This window comes from Cetorhinus maximus, chromosome 24 (assembly GCF_964194155.1).
Source record: "Cetorhinus maximus chromosome 24, sCetMax3.hap1.1, whole genome shotgun sequence".
NCBI lineage: Eukaryota > Metazoa > Chordata > Chondrichthyes > Lamniformes > Cetorhinidae > Cetorhinus > Cetorhinus maximus.
This window is the reverse complement of record NC_135902.1, coordinates 18,376,037-18,394,645: the sequence shown is the minus strand read 5'-3', so window position 1 is coordinate 18,394,645 and position 18,609 is coordinate 18,376,037. Positions and strand designations below refer to the sequence as shown.

General features: G+C 44.4%; 1 protein-coding gene across 3 annotated transcripts in view; it reads right to left on the bottom strand.

Moving 5' to 3' along the window:
- Positions 1-12,002: 12,002 nt before the first annotated feature.
- caskin2b (CASK interacting protein 2b) overlaps positions 12,003-18,609 on the bottom strand; it is a 421,869-nt gene continuing 415,262 nt past the window's right edge. For all 3 annotated transcript variants that reach the window (XM_078570791.1, XM_078570794.1, XM_078570793.1), the window contains one exon: positions 12,003-18,337. In XM_078570791.1, coding sequence (XP_078426917.1) covers positions 18,244-18,337 — 94 coding nt within the window. In that variant the 3' untranslated portion in view covers positions 12,003-18,243. The remainder of the gene's footprint in view (positions 18,338-18,609) is intronic.

Below are 18,609 nucleotides of genomic sequence, written 5' to 3'. Positions count from 1 at the left end.
TTTTTGAACATCCCCCACTGTCCCTCTGTAGATTTCCCCACAAGTAACTGTTCCCAGTCTGCCTTGGCCAGATCCTGCCTTATTTTACTAAAATCCACTCTCCCCCAATCCAAAACATTTTTTTGCAACTTGTCATTTTCTTTGTCCGTAACAAACTTAAACTGTACCATGTTGTGGTCACTATCGCTAAAATGCTCGCCCACCACCACCTCAGCCACCTGTCCGGCTTCGTTCCCCAGAATTAGGTCCAGCACTGCGCCGTCCCTTGTTGGACCCTCTACATATTGACCTAAAAAGTTCTCCTGTACACATTTCAAGAAATCCACTCCATCCAAGCCCTTAACACTATGTCTATCCCAATTAACGTTGGGAAAGTTGAAATCACCTAATATAATTACCCTATTGTTATTGTTTTTACACACCTCCACAAATTGTGCACATATTTGCTCCTCAGTTTCCCACTGACTATCTGGGGGTCTATAATAAACACCTAACAGTATGGCTGCCTCTTTATTCCTAAACTCTACCCACAAAGCTTCATTCGATGCCCCCTCCAAGGTATCATCTCTCCTCACTGCAGTAACTGACTCCTATAATAGGAGTCACGAATAATGCAATGCTTCCTCTTTTATCCCCTCCCCTGTCTCGCCTGAAGATTCTATATCCCGGAATGTTGAGCTGCCAATCCTGCCCTTCCCTCAACCACGTCACAGTGATGGCTACTATATCACAATTCCACGTGTCAATCCTCACCCTTAACTCATCCATTTTACCTGTAATACTCCTGGCATTAAAGTAGAGGCCATCCAGCCTTGCCTTACTCCCTTGAAACTTAATGCAGCTGTACTTCCTCTGACTTGATTAATTTACTATATTATGATGTGTCCCTATTCTGCTAACGTTCTGTGTCCCCTCCCCCTGCTGAATTAGTTTAAACTCTTCCCAACAGCACGAGCAAACCCGCCCGCAAGGATGTTAGTCCCGCTCTGGTTCAGATGTCGACCATCCTGCTTGTACAGGTCCCACCTTCCCCAGAAACGGTCCCAGTGATCTGGAAATCTAAAACCCTCCCTCCTGCACCAACTCTTAAGCCACGTTTTCATCTGCGCTATTCTCCTATTTCTGAGCTCGCTAGCATGTGACACTGGGAGTAATCCAGAGATTACAACCTGAGAGGTCTTGCATTTTAGTCTACTGCCTAACTCCCTGAATTCTTGATGCAAGACCTCATCCCTCTTTCTACCTATGTCATTGGTACCAACATGTACCATGACCTCTGCTTATCACCCTCCCCCTTCAGGATGCCCTGCAGCCGTTCAGTGGCACCCCAGACCCTGGCACCAGGGAGGCAACATACCATCCTGGAGTCACGTTGACGGCCACAGTAGTGCCTATCAGTTCCCCTGACTATAGAATCCCCTATTACTATTGCTCTTCCTCCCTTCCTCCCCTCCTGTACAGAGAGGCTGCTTGTGGTGCCAGAAGCTTGGCTCTGTCCGCACTCCCTGGAGGAACCAGCACCCTCATCAACCTCCAAAATGGAATACTGATTTGAGAGCGGGACCCTAGGGGACTCCTGAACTACCTGCCTGTTTCTCTTGGACTGCCTGGTGGTCACCCATTCCCTTCCTCCCTTCAACTGCAGTGTGACCACCTCTCTAAACGTGCTATCCATGATGCTCTCAGACTCGTGGATGCTCCACAGTGTCCCCAGCCGCCGTTCCAGCTCGGAAACCTGAGCTTCCAGGAGCTGCAGCTGGATACAATTCCTGCACACGTGCTGGTCCCGGGCACTGGAAATGTCCCCAGCTTCCCACATGGAGCACACCATGGCTTTGAGCGCTCCTGCCATGACTTGTCCCTTTAAATTAAACCTTTTAAGTCAATTACTCTCAGGCCCTTCTTTCCTGATCTTCGTTACTATAGAATATGCAAACTGTAAACCACAAAAAGACCTTAATCTATAAGTGATTAAAGTAGTAAATACCTTACCCCCCTACTTACCAGTGATTCCCTTCCCTTGTAGCCTCTACTGCTGCAGCATGCTCTGAAGATGTCATTTAGGACTCGGCCAGCTCGGTCAGTAGTGGTAGCCACTGAGCAACTCTTGGAGATGCACATTGAAGTCCCCCAGCCATAGTACATTATGCATCCTTGTCACCCTCTGCTTCCTCCAAGTGGTGTTCAACATGGGGGAGCACTGAATCATCAACTGAGGGAGGGCAGCATGTGGTAATCAGGCCATTTCAGAGGGCATCTAAGAGTCAACTGCATTGCTGTGGATCTGGAGTCACATGTAGGCTGATCAGGATGGCCGATTTCCTTCCCTAAAAGTGAACCAGACGGGTTTTTGCAACAACAATCAACACTGGTTCAAAGATCATCATGAGACTTTTAATTTCTGATTTTTATTGAATTCAAATTCCACCATCTGTCATGGTGGGATTCAAACCCAAATCCCCAGAGCATTACCCTCGTCTCTGGATTACTAGTCCAGCAGCAATACCATTACACTATCATGTTCCCTTAAGGCACTATATGCATGCAAGTTGTTCAGAGTGCTATTTGAAAGCCCTGCAGATGAGGCTAACTGGTCTTCAGGATCTCCACATGGTTTCATAGAAGCCTGTCCAATTAATAGTCTTTCAGTAGTACTGAGAAACCAGTCAAGCACAACAGCAATTCATGATGCTCCGAAAAATGTGCGTTAGTGAATTGACTGCTTACTGCAAACAATAGAATGAAATCTCAGAAGTGTGAGAACTTTGCCCACTGCGTATGAATTCAGATAATCCTCACCCAAAAGCAGTTGCTGTTGTATAATCTCTCTGCTCATGAATCCAGGCAGTAAGGGACAGGGCGTCTGCAATGTGTTACCATAATGAACTTGGCAAACAGAAAGTTAGAACCACAGGACAAAGCCAGGGAGGGATTTGAACACGAGGAAGAGGAACTTTTAAAAGACGTTTGTGGACTGGTAACTAATGTAGGTCAGCAAGCATAGGGATGATAGGTGTTAGAGTCATAGTTAGCGTCATAGAGGTCTACAGCACAGAAAAAGGCTCTTCGGCCCATCGAGTCTGCACCGGTCAAACAAGTACCTAACTATTCTAATCCCATTTTTCAGCACTAGGCCCATAGCCTTGTATGCCATGGCATCGCAAGTGCACATCCAAAAACTTCTTAAATGTTATGAGGATTTCTGCTTCTACCACCCTTTCAGGCAGTGAGTTCCAGATTCCCACCACCTTCTGGGCGAAAAAATTCTTCCTCACATCCCCTCTAAACCTCCTGCCCCTTACCTTAGCATGCAGGTGGCAAGAAATTAGGAAGACAAATGGCATGTTGGCTTTATTACGAGGGGATTCGAGCACAAGAATAAAGAAGTCTTGCTATTATTGTACAGGGCTTTTCTGAGACCACACCTGGAATACTGTGTGCCATTTTGGTCTCTATATTTAAGGAAGAATAGACTTGCATTGGAGGCGATACAGTGAAGATTCACTAGATTGGTTGCTGAGATGAGAGGATTGTCCTATGATGAGAGGCTGATTCAATTGAACACAGAAACCACAAGAAATAGAAGGAGTAGACCAAATAGTCTGTCAAGCCTGCTCCGCCATTCAATATGATCATGGCTGATCGTGGGCTTCAACTCTACTTTCCCGCCCACTCCCTAGGATCTATATTCCATGGACCTTAGAAGAATGAGGGGTGATCGCGTTGAAATATTCAATTATTAAGAGGCTTGACAGGGTCGATATTGAGATGTTGTTTCCTCTGGCTGAGAATCTAGGATCTAGAACTTAGGGGCACAGTCTCAGAATAAGGGGCTGCTCATTTAGGACTGAGATGAGGGGAAAATTGTGAATATTTGGAATTCTCTGCCCCAGAGGGTTGTGAATGCACCATCATTGAATATATTTAATACTGAGATGGTCAGATTTTTGGTCTACCAGGAAATTGAAGCCCAAGATCAGCGATGATCACGTTGAATGGCAGAGCAGGCTCAGTCAGCTGTATGATCTACTCCTGCTCCTTATTTCTCATGTTCTTGTGTTAAAGCTTGTATTGATTATCCTGGTCTCAAGATAAGGGATCATATGGATACAGTGAACGAGGAAAAATTGTGCAGGTAGGATGGCACATCTCAAATGGAACCTGCCTCCCATCCGCCAAAGATGGAAATTTAGTCAGGCTCCACCTCCGCTCTATTTTCCTGTGTTGGCCACCCACGGGCAGTCCAATAGCATGGGAACGCAGCTAGGAGCAGATTTGCTCCAGTTTCTTGAAGGATTCTTTCTATCATGGATGGGAGAAGTCTGGGGGGTTATGGACTAGGTGCAGGTCAATGGGACTAGCGGAATAATATTTCGGCACAGACTAGAAGGGCCGAATGGCCTGTTTTTCTGTGCTGTAGTGTTCTATGGTTCTATGATTCTGAAGTCCGTATGGATGAGAGGCTGAACAAACAGACAAGCCTCAAGCTCGACAAATCTCCTGGACTAGGTGGGACTGTCCTCAAGTTGCTGAAGGAACTGAGTGAGGAAATTTACAGGGTAATAGCAATCATTGAAGTAAGCATTGAGCAATGGTGAGGGTCCTCAGGGCTGTGCAAGCCATAGTAAATAGCATGACAAATTAGATCCAGGTCTATTAATCTAACAATAGAAGGTAAAGGTGACCTGAACCCACAACCTGCTGACCACGGTGAACACTACATTTGGTCTTGACGCTGTAAGAGCTACACCATGAGAGATTGAAGCATCTATAATGTCACTAGTCACTGAAATGCCCTCTCAAATCTCCACTCCACTGATCATAGACCTTGAGATTAACTTTCCTCACTTTATATGTGAGGATCAGTCTTGCTACTCCTCACTGCACCCTCCATCGTTCTATGGGCGGAATTTTCTGGCCCCTGCCACCGGCAGAATCTTCCGGTCCTGCCGAAGTGAACGGAAGTTTGAATGGCTCGCCGCATCCACCACGGGAAGCTGCCAGATTCCGGCCTAGTGTTCAAACCTGAGCACAGTGCTCCAAATGAGTTCTAACCAGTGCACAGTAAAGAAAAATAAACCTGAAAAACAATTTGTACTCTGCTGTTCTGTCAGTATGTCTCAGCATTCTATTAGCATTTTAAATAGCTTTGCCATGTTGTCTAGCCATTGAATTACAGGCAGCTACAATTGCTTTTAGTTGCCTTTCTAAATCACACTTTGCCAATTCAATCCTATCCTTTGCTTACTTCAGATGCCAATTTTTCCAACAAAGGTGTAATGCTTTCCAATTCCCAGTGTTGATTTATTTAATTCATCAATTGTTTCGCCAATTGCATAATTGATTTTGAATCCTTCTTCAGATCTCCTGCTACATTCTTTATCTCTACTACCCTCTCTGATTGAGTTTAATAAGCTTATATTTACTTTGCATTTGGCCTGTTAATATAGATTAGAAACGGCAGGGGCTCAAGCATGATCTCCTCTGGGTCTTTGCTGTAATATGCCTTCCCGTCTCTCCATCTGCTGTTCCTTCTTCCTCAATCACTGGTGGTAATATTCCTTTTTATCAATAATTGTGCTGGGAGGTTGGTGCAATAATATCTCCTCTGTTTTGGACTTGTGCATTTTTTTTGATGAAGTTACAATCAGAAAGGTTGCATGTGCACCTTCCCCTGTTTTTAGCTAGTCTGCTATGCAGTGTCTTGTTCCATCTGGATTTATTGCACTTTTAGCTTTAGTTTGTAAAGTCTCTCCTGTGGAACTTTATCAAAAGCTTTCCACAAATCCAGATAAGCCAAATGGAGTGCCACGTTCAACTTTATGTTCTCAAATAAGTTTTAGAGCTTTGTTTGACATGACATTCTTCTAAATTCATGCTTGCTCTTCCTAATCAAGTTATTGATGTATTTTAGAATAGATTCCCTTAGTTTACCTTCTTTTGTTGTTAGATTAATAGACCTGGATCTAATTTGTCATTCTACTTACTATGCTTGCACAGCCCTGAGGCACAATGCTAGGTGTGTGGGGTTTGGTATGAGTTAGCGTACAGGCAGCAGAGTTTTAGATGACTACGGTTATGTAGTGGTTTAGTGGCAAATTTTGAGGTGCAGGATCTCTAAGAAAATGTGTTGGCCATATCATTTCTAAGTCTTCTATTATGTTGTTTTCCTATGTATTAATCATTTGAGTCTCTAAACGCCAGTAAAACTGCTTTTTAAATGAAAAATATTAGTGTCAGTAGGCATTTTATTTTGAACCGTGTGGTATTTTGAATCATTAGTCTTTAGCATAGCAAGAATTTCATTATTCAGCAGGTTAGTTTAATTCAAGCTGATTAGAAACATGAATTACAGAAAGCTTTACTTCTGACTGGGGATGGTATATAGTGGGGCCACTGCTTTTCTTGATTTATATTAATAGCCTGGACCTGGATATACAGGGTGAAATTTCAAAATTTGAAGATGATGCAAGACTTGGAAGTATTGTGAACTGTGAGGAGGATAGTGATGGACTTCAAGAGGATATAAACAGGTTGGTGTATTGGGCAGAAACGTGGCAGATGAAATTTAATGTAGAGAAGTGTGAAGTGATACATTTTGGTCAGAAGAATAAGGAGAGGTGACATAAAATAAAGGGTACAATTCTAAAGGAAATGCAGGAGCAGTGGGACCTGGGTGTATATGTGCATAAGTCATTAGAGGTGGAGGGCAGGTTGAGAAAGTAGTTAATAAATTATACAGAATCCTGGGTTTTAAAGAGGGGCACAGAGTACAAAAGCAAATAAGTTATGAATATTCATAAAACACAGGTTCAACCTCAACGTGAAGCATGTGAAGATTTTAGTAAGAGTGCAGAAAAGATTTACAGGAATGGTTCCAAGGATGAGAGACTTCAGTTATATGGGTAAATTGGCGAAGCTGGGGCTGTTCTCCTTGGAGAAGAGAAGGTTGAGAGGAAATTTGTTAGATGTGTTCAAAATCATGGGTAGTCTGGATAGCGTAAATGGGGAGGAACTGCTCCCATCAGCAGTAGGTCGAGAACCCAAAGGTGATTAACAAAAGAACCAGAGGTGACATGAGGAAAAACTTCTTTATGCAACAGGTGCTTTGGATCTGGAATACGCCGCTGCCTGAGCGTGTGGTGGAGTCAGATTTGATTGCGGTTTACAAAAGGGAGCTGGATAATTATCTGAAGAGAAGATTTTACAGGGAAAGGTGGAGGAGTGGGACCAGCTGAGTTGTCTTTCCTGTTGCAGAGTACTGCCACAATGTGTTGAATGGCCTCCTGTACTGCAATCATTCTATGCTTGTTGTATAGATACATTCAAAGAAATTGAGGAGGAAATGACGAAGAAAGAAGCTGAAGGTTACCCTGATATTGTGATCAAGAAGGGTGGGCCGTGGCTTGTGTGAGCACAAACACCAACATAGATGTGGTGGGCCAAATGGCCTGTTTCTGTGCTGTAAGTTCCATGTAATGCTGCCAATAGGGAATACAAAGATTATACCGCATTTCACATCCCCAGGCCATAACAGCCAAGGAATTAATGTGAATCTCACTCCCCCGCACACACACCCCCCACCACCTCACAATTACTCTCCCCCCACCCCCTTGCACTCGCTTTTCCCCCACCCTCTAACACTCTCTCTCTCTGACTCCAGTCACTCAGTCACTCAGGCGCTAGCGGGCCTCGCTGCTTGGGCTGCCTCACCTGTGCCCCGCCGCCTCAGTTCGGCTGCCTCATCTGGGCCGGCTGCCTTGACCCCTAGAACTTGCCTTCAAAACTCACTTCCCGCTCTTTGCTCATCCAATCACAGACTGTTTTCTCTCTGCATTTGCTGCTGATAGGTGATGTAGGGAAGAATCAGCCTGTGATTGAACAAGCAACTTTACAGCATTTTTCAAATATAAGCCACTTGCCAAAGCTGCCAGAGCGGCTTGTCGGTGTGCTCCGGCAGCACTGCATTACTGAGTTTACGAAGAATGATAAGTGGAAGGATGGCCAGGAGAGAATGGGACATCTCCAAGCACAACCTCCAATTCCCTGGGACATAGCCCATTAAATGAATACAGTTCATGTATAGTTAGTCCCACTCTCTCTGTTGGGAAAACCAAATCTGTGCCTACTACCTCCTCCATAAGGCCCATGAAATCAGAATACCACTCTACAGGATAATTGATGTGAGCCTTTTATTCAACCTTGGTGTTCTGTTATGGGCATGCATCTTGACTTCACAATTTATTTTTAAAAATGTGGGAGGGAATCCTAGGTCTGATTTCACAATCCATGCGGATCTCAGTCAGGATGTTGGTCATCCCTCTGTCTTGGGAGACGATGGACTATACCCAGGGCGTACGCCAGTTCTGTATTGAGCATTGTCTGTTTTGCCTGTAGAGGCTAATTTGTGAGTGGCAGTCCCTATGACAGAGATGAATAGCGTTGGCCAGGCTCTCTCTTCTGCCACCTGGTCATTTCTTTTGATGCTTGGACAACTCAAGGTCTCCATGCTATTTGCCCAGGCCTGCACCCTGGAGGGACACTCCAACTTCTCAGTCAGGATGAGGGTACAAACATTTAACAATGGCCAGCACTCCTGGATTAGGATTGGAAATTAAATCCTGCACCTGATTGAAGTCCAGTGAGCCTTGCTGGCAAGTGGATGTGTATGCACATTAGGGCAGTTTGGGGTTGGGTCAAGCCCTGAAAACCCCCATGTGGTTGAAAGGCCTGCTAGCACCCACTATTCAGGCTTACTCTAGAAGACTACTTGTGTGAGATAGCCAAGGAAACTATAGCCCCATATCGGTGAGCACCTTCAGGGGAGAGAGACACTTTAGCAGCTAGCCTGCTAGTGGCAGGAGGTTACATTGTAAGCATTAAAACACTGAGCCAGGCCACATGGGAAAAATAATAGTGGGTTAACGTGTGCCATTATTAATGTGCAAATTGGCTAACAAATTCGGGGGATTACAAGGTATGCTGAGGTTAGTGAAGGTCTGGAATTTGCTGCTTGATGTCAGTTATTTGCCACTCACAGACAGTATCTCACCCATAGCCTCTGTTATTTTGAAGAACTAAAGTCTGTCAAATAATATCCTAAGTACCCTTTTAACAACATGATAATTGTTAGAACAATGCCAATCAATCTTTCGCCCCAGAAATTGAACAACCGGAACTGGAATATAAACAAGAAATGCTGGAAATATTCAGCAGGCCAGGCAGCATCTGTGACAACAGAAACATAGTTAATTTTTCAGGTCGATGATCTCTCATCAGAATTGAACATGGCTAGAGATGTAACAGGTTCTAAGCAAGTCCAGAAGCTGGGCTGGAGGAGGAAAGAAAAATGGAAAGTTCGTTGAATGGGTGGAAGGCAGGAGATGAGAAGGCAAATGGGATGATGGTGTAAGGCAAAAGGAGATGGTAATGAAATAAATAATCAAAAGACGGTCAAGAGGTGTAAATGGGAATAGCGCCATCATCGGCACTAGCTGCTGTCTGAGAAAATGAGGCAGAGGTTATGATCTGAAATTGTTAGATTCAGCGCTAAGTCCAAAGGCTGTAAAGTGCCAAAAGATGGAGGTGTCAGTCCTTGAGTTTATGTTGTGCATAATTGGAACAATCCAGGATACCAAGTACAGAGAGGTGGGAGTGGGATGGAGAATTAAAATGATAGGCTGGAAATTCAGGGTCACGTTTGCAGACTGAATGGAGGTGTTCCGCAAAGCATTCTCCTAATCTGCGTTTGGTCTCCCTCCACATCAGAGGACACATTGTGAGCAGCAAATACAGTATACTAAATTGATAGAACTCCACCTGAAAGGAGTGTTTGGGGCCCTGGGAAGGGAGAAGGGAAAAGGGCAGGTGCTGCATCTCATGTACTTCCACAGGAAGTGGGAAGGAATTTAAACAGGAGTCTCATTCCTTCAAGTGGCAATTTGTTATTGGAGATATTAAAAATGTGATTTATCTTCCTTTCCATCTCCTCTCAATCAAATCCTTTTTCCCTCTCTTTATTTCTCTTTCTGCACCTGATTTAATTAATTCAACCGCCATCTCAGTCATTCCTGTGTCATTTTCGATTCTTAAATTTCATTGGTTAAGCAGATACACTACTGGTCTTGAGATCCCTGTTGCCCTCCACACACCAATATCAACTCACACTTACAGTAAGTTATAGTGCAAAAGAATTTTGAGCTGAAGGATGCATAAAAAATGTCTAACTAGACACATGAGATGCCCCACTAAGCAAGATTCAGCCTACGGTGCTGGGAATTCATTGCCTGATGTGCTTCTTAGAGAACATTCAGTAAGATTCTTTGTTTCCTTCCCTTGTCTATTCTGGTGTTACTCACATTGTTGCTGCATAATGGGTGGGCAGTTTCCTCCCTGGACGTCAACAAAGCCAGTCACTAGGATTCTGGCGGTTTATATATATATTTATATTGAATAATGCATACGTGGGAATGAGTTACACGCTAGAATCTAATCAAGGGTTTGGAGTGGTTGGTATATAGATTGAGAGATAACGTTGAATGGAATAATTGTGATGAATTCAGGTGGTTTATATATAGAATAGTGGATACTGGGGAATGATTTACAAGCTGGAATCTAATCAACAGTTTTGGGTGGTTTATATATAGATTAACAGAAAGCATTGAATGAGGTTGTAAGTTAATTGAGAGGAGTTGTAGTTTATATTTAGATTCATGGATTCCCTGAGTGAGTTATTGACTGAAGTCTAATTGCAATGTTCAGGTGATTTATAGATAGAATAACAGATACCCGTGATCAGATCTCTGTTGCAGGTGGTCTCCACGCCTCGGTGAGCTTTGGCAGCATTGCTTTTCCAGCTAGACGTCCAATGTTAGCCAGGCAGTATCTCAATCAGTCACCACGACAAGGTGTCCACACTGGACAGGCAGATACAGTATTAATGATCCTCCAAAATGTCACTGGCATCTTTTGTTCATAATGCACTCCATCATATTTCTAATGTGGTACAGGCATCTGAACTTGCCTTACAATAGCTGCACCAGCCAACTTGGGGTTGATTTTGACTCCCTTTGCTTGGCATTAATTAGGTGTGAATGGTCTCAAAATGGTGTCAATAGCCTTTTCCCCACTCCCTGCCACCCCTCTTATCAGTGGTGTGGCCAGCTCCGTTTTAAAAGAGGCTTACCACTGAGTGTCCAACTTACCTGCTTAATTCAGGCCATAGGCCTCTTCTCATATGGGAATCAGATTCCTATATCATAATGTCAGTTTTGACCAACCTGGTGAGTGGCTGGACCCTGCACAATCCCACCAGTTCTATAATGGAACCAATGAGTGTTGCTGGCAGCTGGCCCTACCTGATCTTGAGGCCTGAATGTGGTGTGGTAGGGGTGGAGTGGGGTGGGGCGGGGCTGCACCGAGGCCAGTTTATCATCCTTCACTTCATTTGCCAGATTTAAAATGAGGCCAAAAACCTTAAAATGGCAGAGTCCTCTTCACCAGTTGCCAGCCCAAGTCAATATTGAACCCTTTGACTTGCACGGGAGCACAGGCGCTTTACTGGCTACCTAGTTTCAAAAACTTGGGTGGTGCTTGAAAGTGGCTAAACTCATTGACTTTAATTTCCCTCCACCTTGGTTCCTCCCTGGTGGTCTAACTTACATTATATATCGTTTTAGCCAAGCCCTGGCCTACTCTTCGATATTGTTCCCAAGTAAGCAATTCATCCCATGTGAGCTTCAACAGTGAGCATAGGCAGGTACTGGACTGGGCAGGTACAGGTACTGTGGTGGCGGTGGTGATCTGAGTATCACTGCCAAACCCAGATGGCCCTCACCCGCCTTCTGCCGGGATTGTTATCAAGGAACAAGCAGCTTTTTTCCCCATTTTATCCCGGGGTGTGGTGGCATGACAGACATGTACATGATGCATGTGGCAGAACCTGCATAAGCACAGATGGAACAAATAGAAAGCGATCCAGGCCAAAGTGAAAATAGCCACCATTCTTAGTCAGGCACATTGATTTCATTTCTCAATCCTGAACAATAACTTACATTATATATCGTTTTAGCCAAGCCAATAAAAATTAAACAGTGCTTGATCACACAGAATGTTAGAAATTTTAGAATAAACTATTGAACACATTTGCATTAATAATACACAAGTCAGTAAGCTGTAATTTACAAAGATCAAGCTTTTACATTGCTCAAAACATTCTCAATTCAATTGCCCCATTGTGCCTTTGCTGGCAGCAGGCTGCGTATTCCATAACTTTTGTACACAATCTCGAATGAATCTCACAGCAGATCAGAACTGTATCTGTTCCTAAATCCAGTGTAGCCCCCAACTCCTCAGTCTCTATTGCTGCTATTTATCTGACTAGAGTATTTGGTACATATATATATGTATATATATATAGATAGAGAGAGAGGAAAGAAAATCTGTTTCAAAATATATATAAATATATTCTCAAAGGTGGGAGCAGGTAGTTATTTACATAATGGAATCTGCAGTTGGAATTGTGCTTGGATCAGGCTATATACACCCTATATGACCATGGTGACATAACACATAGCATGTAGCACAGTTTTTCACCATGACAATATTACAGAATCTAGTGTTTGCCTACAAATGGACCAGAACCTCCCAATTTGGACATGTCACAGTGAAAGTTAGGCTACTGCATCCTATCGCTGTGTGATCCCATTCACTAGTTTGTTCCGGGTGCTAAGGGTACTTCATGAGCAGAGGAATATGGAGAACAACAGACTGATAGGACCACAAATGCTTATACATCTGGTAATTATCTCATTGCTGTTTGCGGGAGCTTGGTGTGTGTAAATTAGTTGCTGCATTTCCTTATAACAGTGACTACACTTCAAAGCCTACTGAACTGACTGTGAAGCAATCGGCCCATCCTGGGCCTGTGAAAGGTGCTTTGGAAATGCAAGTTCTTTGTCTTTTGGTAGTTTTAGGAAGGATAAGTGACAATTATTCTGATGTAGTTTAAGCCTGTTTGAGTCACTAACATTGATTTAGATTGAATTTAGCAATCTCCTCATGGACTTGTGCTACGTTTTTGTGATATAACATGGGATAATAGCAGGATGTGGCTGGAAGGGAAAAATGAGGACAACTAGCTCTCAAGTTCAATGATTGTTGAATGAAGGAAACTGGGAGATTGATGGGCACACCCTGCATTTCCTTTGGTGTAATGCATGCTGGAGACTATCAGCTAGTCTCTATAATAAGCTGAACATCACTTCTGGCTATGGAAATCTTACAGGAAACGTAACAAAGGCAGTTTTGACACAGTTATGGGCCCAGCTGTAAAGTATTATCTGGCTCTGGTTGTAAGGAGGGATGGGATGATGGGTGGAAAGGTCAAAAGGTCACTTATCTCTGTTGTTTGGGAGATCTTGTTTAATTTTGCATTTGCCTACAATACAGCAGTGGCTGCACGTCAAAAGTAATTTTTTAGCTGCAAAGTGCTTTGCAACGTCCTAAAGACTTACAAAACATTGTATAAACGTACGTTTGTTGTTATGATTAGGCCATTGGATCACAGCAAACCTCACAAACGCAGTAAGTATAAAGGGAGCAATTGGTTGTGGGGAGCGATTTGATGCACAAACATCCACTCACTGTGAGCTGCTCTCTCTGGAGCTTGTCCCATCCCAGTTTCTAACATTAACCCTGACTCTGACAGCTCAGGCATGTTAAATATGAATGGGGTGGGTACACATGCGACCATCATGCAACGAGGGTGATTTCTGAAGCGGTTGGCACTATTATTGCTGCAGAACGTACACATTCTGGGTGACCTTCCATAAAGAGACAGCTGTCGACTGTCACCACATTGCAAAGCATTTCGCTGATCATATGGTTTGAAATGTGGAGTCTATAAAAACGGAAGTCTGTCTTTCTGGCAGGTGCATCAGTGAAGTCAGGAATGGACCAGGGTGCTGATAATGCCATTATTTTTCAACCAACTGAGGTAGTTATTCAGAATTGGGCTTTGTTTTACCCTAATCAGAACCAGTTCCCACTGATTGTTGTAGGAACCTAAAGTAGGTGAAGGTTGGGGATGGGGCAGTGTCCTAGTTGTAGGAAACAGGTGACGCAGTTATGTCACAGTTTACCTACAGGCAACTCATGGCACCTGCTCGTCTCCTGTAGGCACCTGGTTCCGGGTAAAGCACAATCGTTACAAAGAAATGTTTCGTTAAGAAACACCAACTGAAAGCAAGTGCAGCGAGTATCGAGGGGTTGGAGTGCCTGCCTCCCTCAAAGCGGAAGCATTGCCATGGAGCTGGGCCATGGTGAATGGCAATGCCATGACAGAAAGGTGTGGTCCCTGTAAAGAAGCTGCCTCACAAATGATGTGTTCTCACGCCTCAAAACCCAGCTCTGTTGAAAGAGCTCTGTCTGATGTTTGCAGCCACCTGGGGTACAGGTCGACCATCCCACTTGATAGTCGCCTGTAAATCACAAGAAAACATCAATGGCTCAACACAGTGACATTACCATGTTGCACAGGGAACTCCAATTCTCATCCCTATTGTCCCCTAATCTTTTCCCCCCCTCTGCTGAAGGTGCTGACTCATACTGTTGCACCAGTTTCACAGACAGTGGCAGTCCTCAAATACCTCACCTCGACTGGCCTGACAGGTGAATATCTGGCAGCTATTCGACTGTATGGGGGGCACCAAAATCAAGCCTGGCCTCACCTATTCGCAACTTTCCAGCAGGGGTGAGTGGTGAGGAGCTGGATGGCTTGCTGATGGTTAACTAAGGGATGCTGTGGCAATTCATAGCTGTAGCTGCCCGCCTGCCCTTGCCCCTCCACTCTCTCAGTTAAGACAAGGAATCAGATCTGCAATTTTTTGGTCCATGTGCTTTAGTATTGTGCAGGAGGATGTGATTATCAATTGAACCGACAGGGGAGCTTTACGGCTCTGGATTTAACTAAAGGGAATGTCACAATAGGTATCACAAGCAGGGGGGCATGGAGGGGCACTCTCAACAAAAGCAAACTTCTTGTTCCTTCTGCAGCTGTAGACTGTGTCTAGTCTGACCATACCCTCGCAGTTCCACCGCCACCAATTAATGCAGCACTTGAGAAATGCACGACTGCAGCCTGTATGTAAATCATCCCTCGTCCCGCACTTCCCCAGTTGAACTGAGGGAACTCGATAGGCAGGCAAGGGTGGACAGTTATTTTGGACATTGTATCGACACATCACGATTGAGGTTGCTGATCGTGCAATCACACGAGGGCTTCAACCTTAACTTCAACACCCCACAGAGGCTCTACTGGTCTTCCACCCTCCCTTTGGCAGGAGACACTTAGAACTGCCAAGAAAATGGGGAACACCAAGTTTCATTGGGTCACCAGCTGAAGGAGGCCATCCAGCCCATTATACCTATCCCAGATCTTCGAATGAGCTACGCAATTGGTCTCACTCATTCGCCATAGTTCCTGTGCTACTTTTCTTTTTCAATTCCCTCTTGAAAGTCACTACTGTATCTGCTTCCACCTTCTTTTCAAGCAATGCATTCCAGATCATAACAACTGGCTGTGTGAAAAAAAACATTCTCATCTCCCCCCAATTCCTTTGCCAATTATCTTAAATCTGTGTCCTCTGGTTACTGATCCTCCTGAAAATGGAAGCAGTTTCTCCTTATTCACTCTATCTAATCCCCAGCTAATTTTGTAATGTTTTGGAAAGGTCTGGGACATTCCATCTTCTAAGACACACATGGACTGAGGCCAGTGGACTCCTGAAGTTGGATGTTCCCAGTCCTGAGTCCAAGTGACGCTGAGGACCCCTATCTGCATGTCAGGCTTGGAGGAGGGGGGGCATTTTTGGCAGCAAATTTAATCATATTCGCGGCTCAATTGTGGTGCTCTCCCCCATTGCATTCTCCGCTGTTTAATCGTTTGCCAGCACTCACTGTGTAACATTTATGAAGAGTGACCATTTAAGTATTGAATACGGAGCGGGGAACCAGTGGAATTGGAACCCCGGCAATAATCAGGACCAGGAGAGGAGAAAATGAGAATTTAAAAACAAGTTAGATAAGTGAAAGCCTACTGGTTAACGATTAATGCTGCTGTCTCCTTTCCTCCATAGCATCCCAGGAACTGGAATCTTTTACCATTAGAAGCATGTTTGGCATCACTGGAATTGTTCACACTAAGTTTGCACCAATACAGTTTAAACTTTGAGTTTGGCACAATAGCCTGCAATCATCTTGCAGTAACAGACACATACACACAACACAAGTGCACATACAGAGGTGTGCACGCTAAACACACACACACATCCCTTACAAGCCACACTGACACCAGAAAAGGCACATAAACTGCTTCTAAAGATAGAGATACAGGGGATATATTCAGATTCTGTGATGAAATTAGGATTCAGGTTGATAAACAGAACAAACAATGCTGCACTCAGCTTAAATATCCTGCTCTCCACCTTTCCCAGTTTTTAGAAAAATATTTTTCTCTGTGTGTCGCAAGATTCAGGCTATCTGTACTCAAATTATTTCATGATTACTTTGCGAAATACTGAACTGTGAATTAAATATATAAGATGCACCCCCTTCTCTGGGGGTCAGCGGGACGGGGGGTGCAGTTAATGGCAGCTGCTGACTGTAAAGTCCAACGGAATGTCCGAGAACAGTGATTCACTGGGAATGATTTGGTGTACCCAGCCACCACTATGACATTCTTCAAACTGGTATCCCTCAATGAGGTTGCAGAAGATTTTGTGTCCTCCTTTTCTGTTTCAAATGTCTCATGTCAGAACCCTGTGCTGATTGGTCAATATGTAGTGTCAGGACCTGCTCCTCAGAGTGTTGGTGTTACAGTGACTGTCACAGCTGGTCTGGTGCCAGAGTGCACACATCTCCCTGTCAATCCACAACGCAGGGCGACACAACACAGGGCAGGGGTGAGGGATGTATATACCCCATTGTCAGTTGGCAAACACATACCATCACAAACCCATGAGGAACGAACTCCCGCCTCAATACTGAGGGTCAGGAGGCTTTGACTGCCCTGACTGTGTGTAATCAGGAAATGGCAGGGGCAACATGCACATGAAGACTGACAACCCCCCTCCCACCTTGGTGAGTGGCAGGGGCCTCAAACTGAACTTCTAAGACTGGACTCTGTGCCAGGGCTCAGTACAAACAAGACACAAGTTTACATCCTCTGCAATATGTCTGCCTTGGTTCACAACAACAACTTGCATTTATATAGCACCTTTACTATCGTAAAATTGTCCCAAAGGTGCTTCACAAGGGTGTGGCCAGAAATCATGCTGTGCTCTTTCCAGTTGGCGTGAGTTTAGCCTCAGCTGCAGGTGAGTTGCTCAGACCTTCCTGCAGCATTAGTTATGCTCTGAATAAAAGTGTAAAGCTGCTCCAAAATATCCAAGCTGCGATCACATCCTCCGCTCCCTGGAGCAACAAAACTCCCCGGGCTTTTAAAAAGTAGACGTTTTAGTATTAAGCTTGAGAGAGTAGATTTTACTCAGTGGAACATCTTGAGAAACACAGTTCCAGGAAGTCAGGTTCACTTTAAGGAAAGTGCCACGTTGTAAGTTGATTTGCTTGGAATGCCTGCGTGTCCAATTCGCCCGCTAATATCGGAAGATGAACTGGCTCCAGTGCTGTGGGAGCTGAACCAACTCTGGTCGCCTGCGTTTCAAGTGCAATTGCAGCTCTTTAGGGATGGTGGCTTGAAGATCTTTGCCTAGCATGACTAAGATTGAATCTTCTCTTCACTGGGGGGGGTCCCAGGTTAACATTTTGTGCTTTAACTCATTTAAGTGCTTTTGCAGCATCAGCAGAAGCTGACAGGAGGGGAAATATATACATGTGTTTAAAAAATAATGTGATAAAATTCAGTCTTTCTGAGGTTCTGTGGTTAGTTCTCGCAGGGTTCAAAAGCTGCCAGCCACCTCATACTAGCAGCAGTTTCTGCCTAAACTTTATCATGGGGTGCAGCATTTAAAGCCGCCCATCCCTATAAAATAAGATGCAGCAAATGTCAATCGATTCAATAACCTGCTTCTGCCACAGTCTTTTACGACCTGGGATGCCCGTGAGCTTTCTCCAGACACTGTGGGTGACCTGTGACATGGAACTTTACACTGGTGTCATTCCCATCGGGGTCAAAGGGGACAATGTCAGCATTTTGCCGCAGGGCTTTAACTGCGGCCCAGGGGTTCATTCCAACATGGCATCCAGCTGGTCAGCGAGGTCATCGAACATGCTCCCAATATCGTCCAAAATGTTGCCGGCAGACTTCACGGAAATGGAGCTGGGTTGGGGGAATAAAAGAAAAGGGAAAAGCAACAAGAGAGGATCAGATATTTATGTAAACAATGCTGGGGCCTCAACATTTACAATCTTTATTAATGTCTTAGACAAAGAAACCAAGAGAGTAATGTATCCGCCGTTGGTGGGAATTAAGCTGTGAGGAGGACATAAAGAGGCTGCAGACAGATACAGACGGGTTAAGCAGGCAACAAGTTGGCCGATGGAATATAATATGGGGAAGTGTGTGATTCACGTGATTCGTTTTGGTCATAA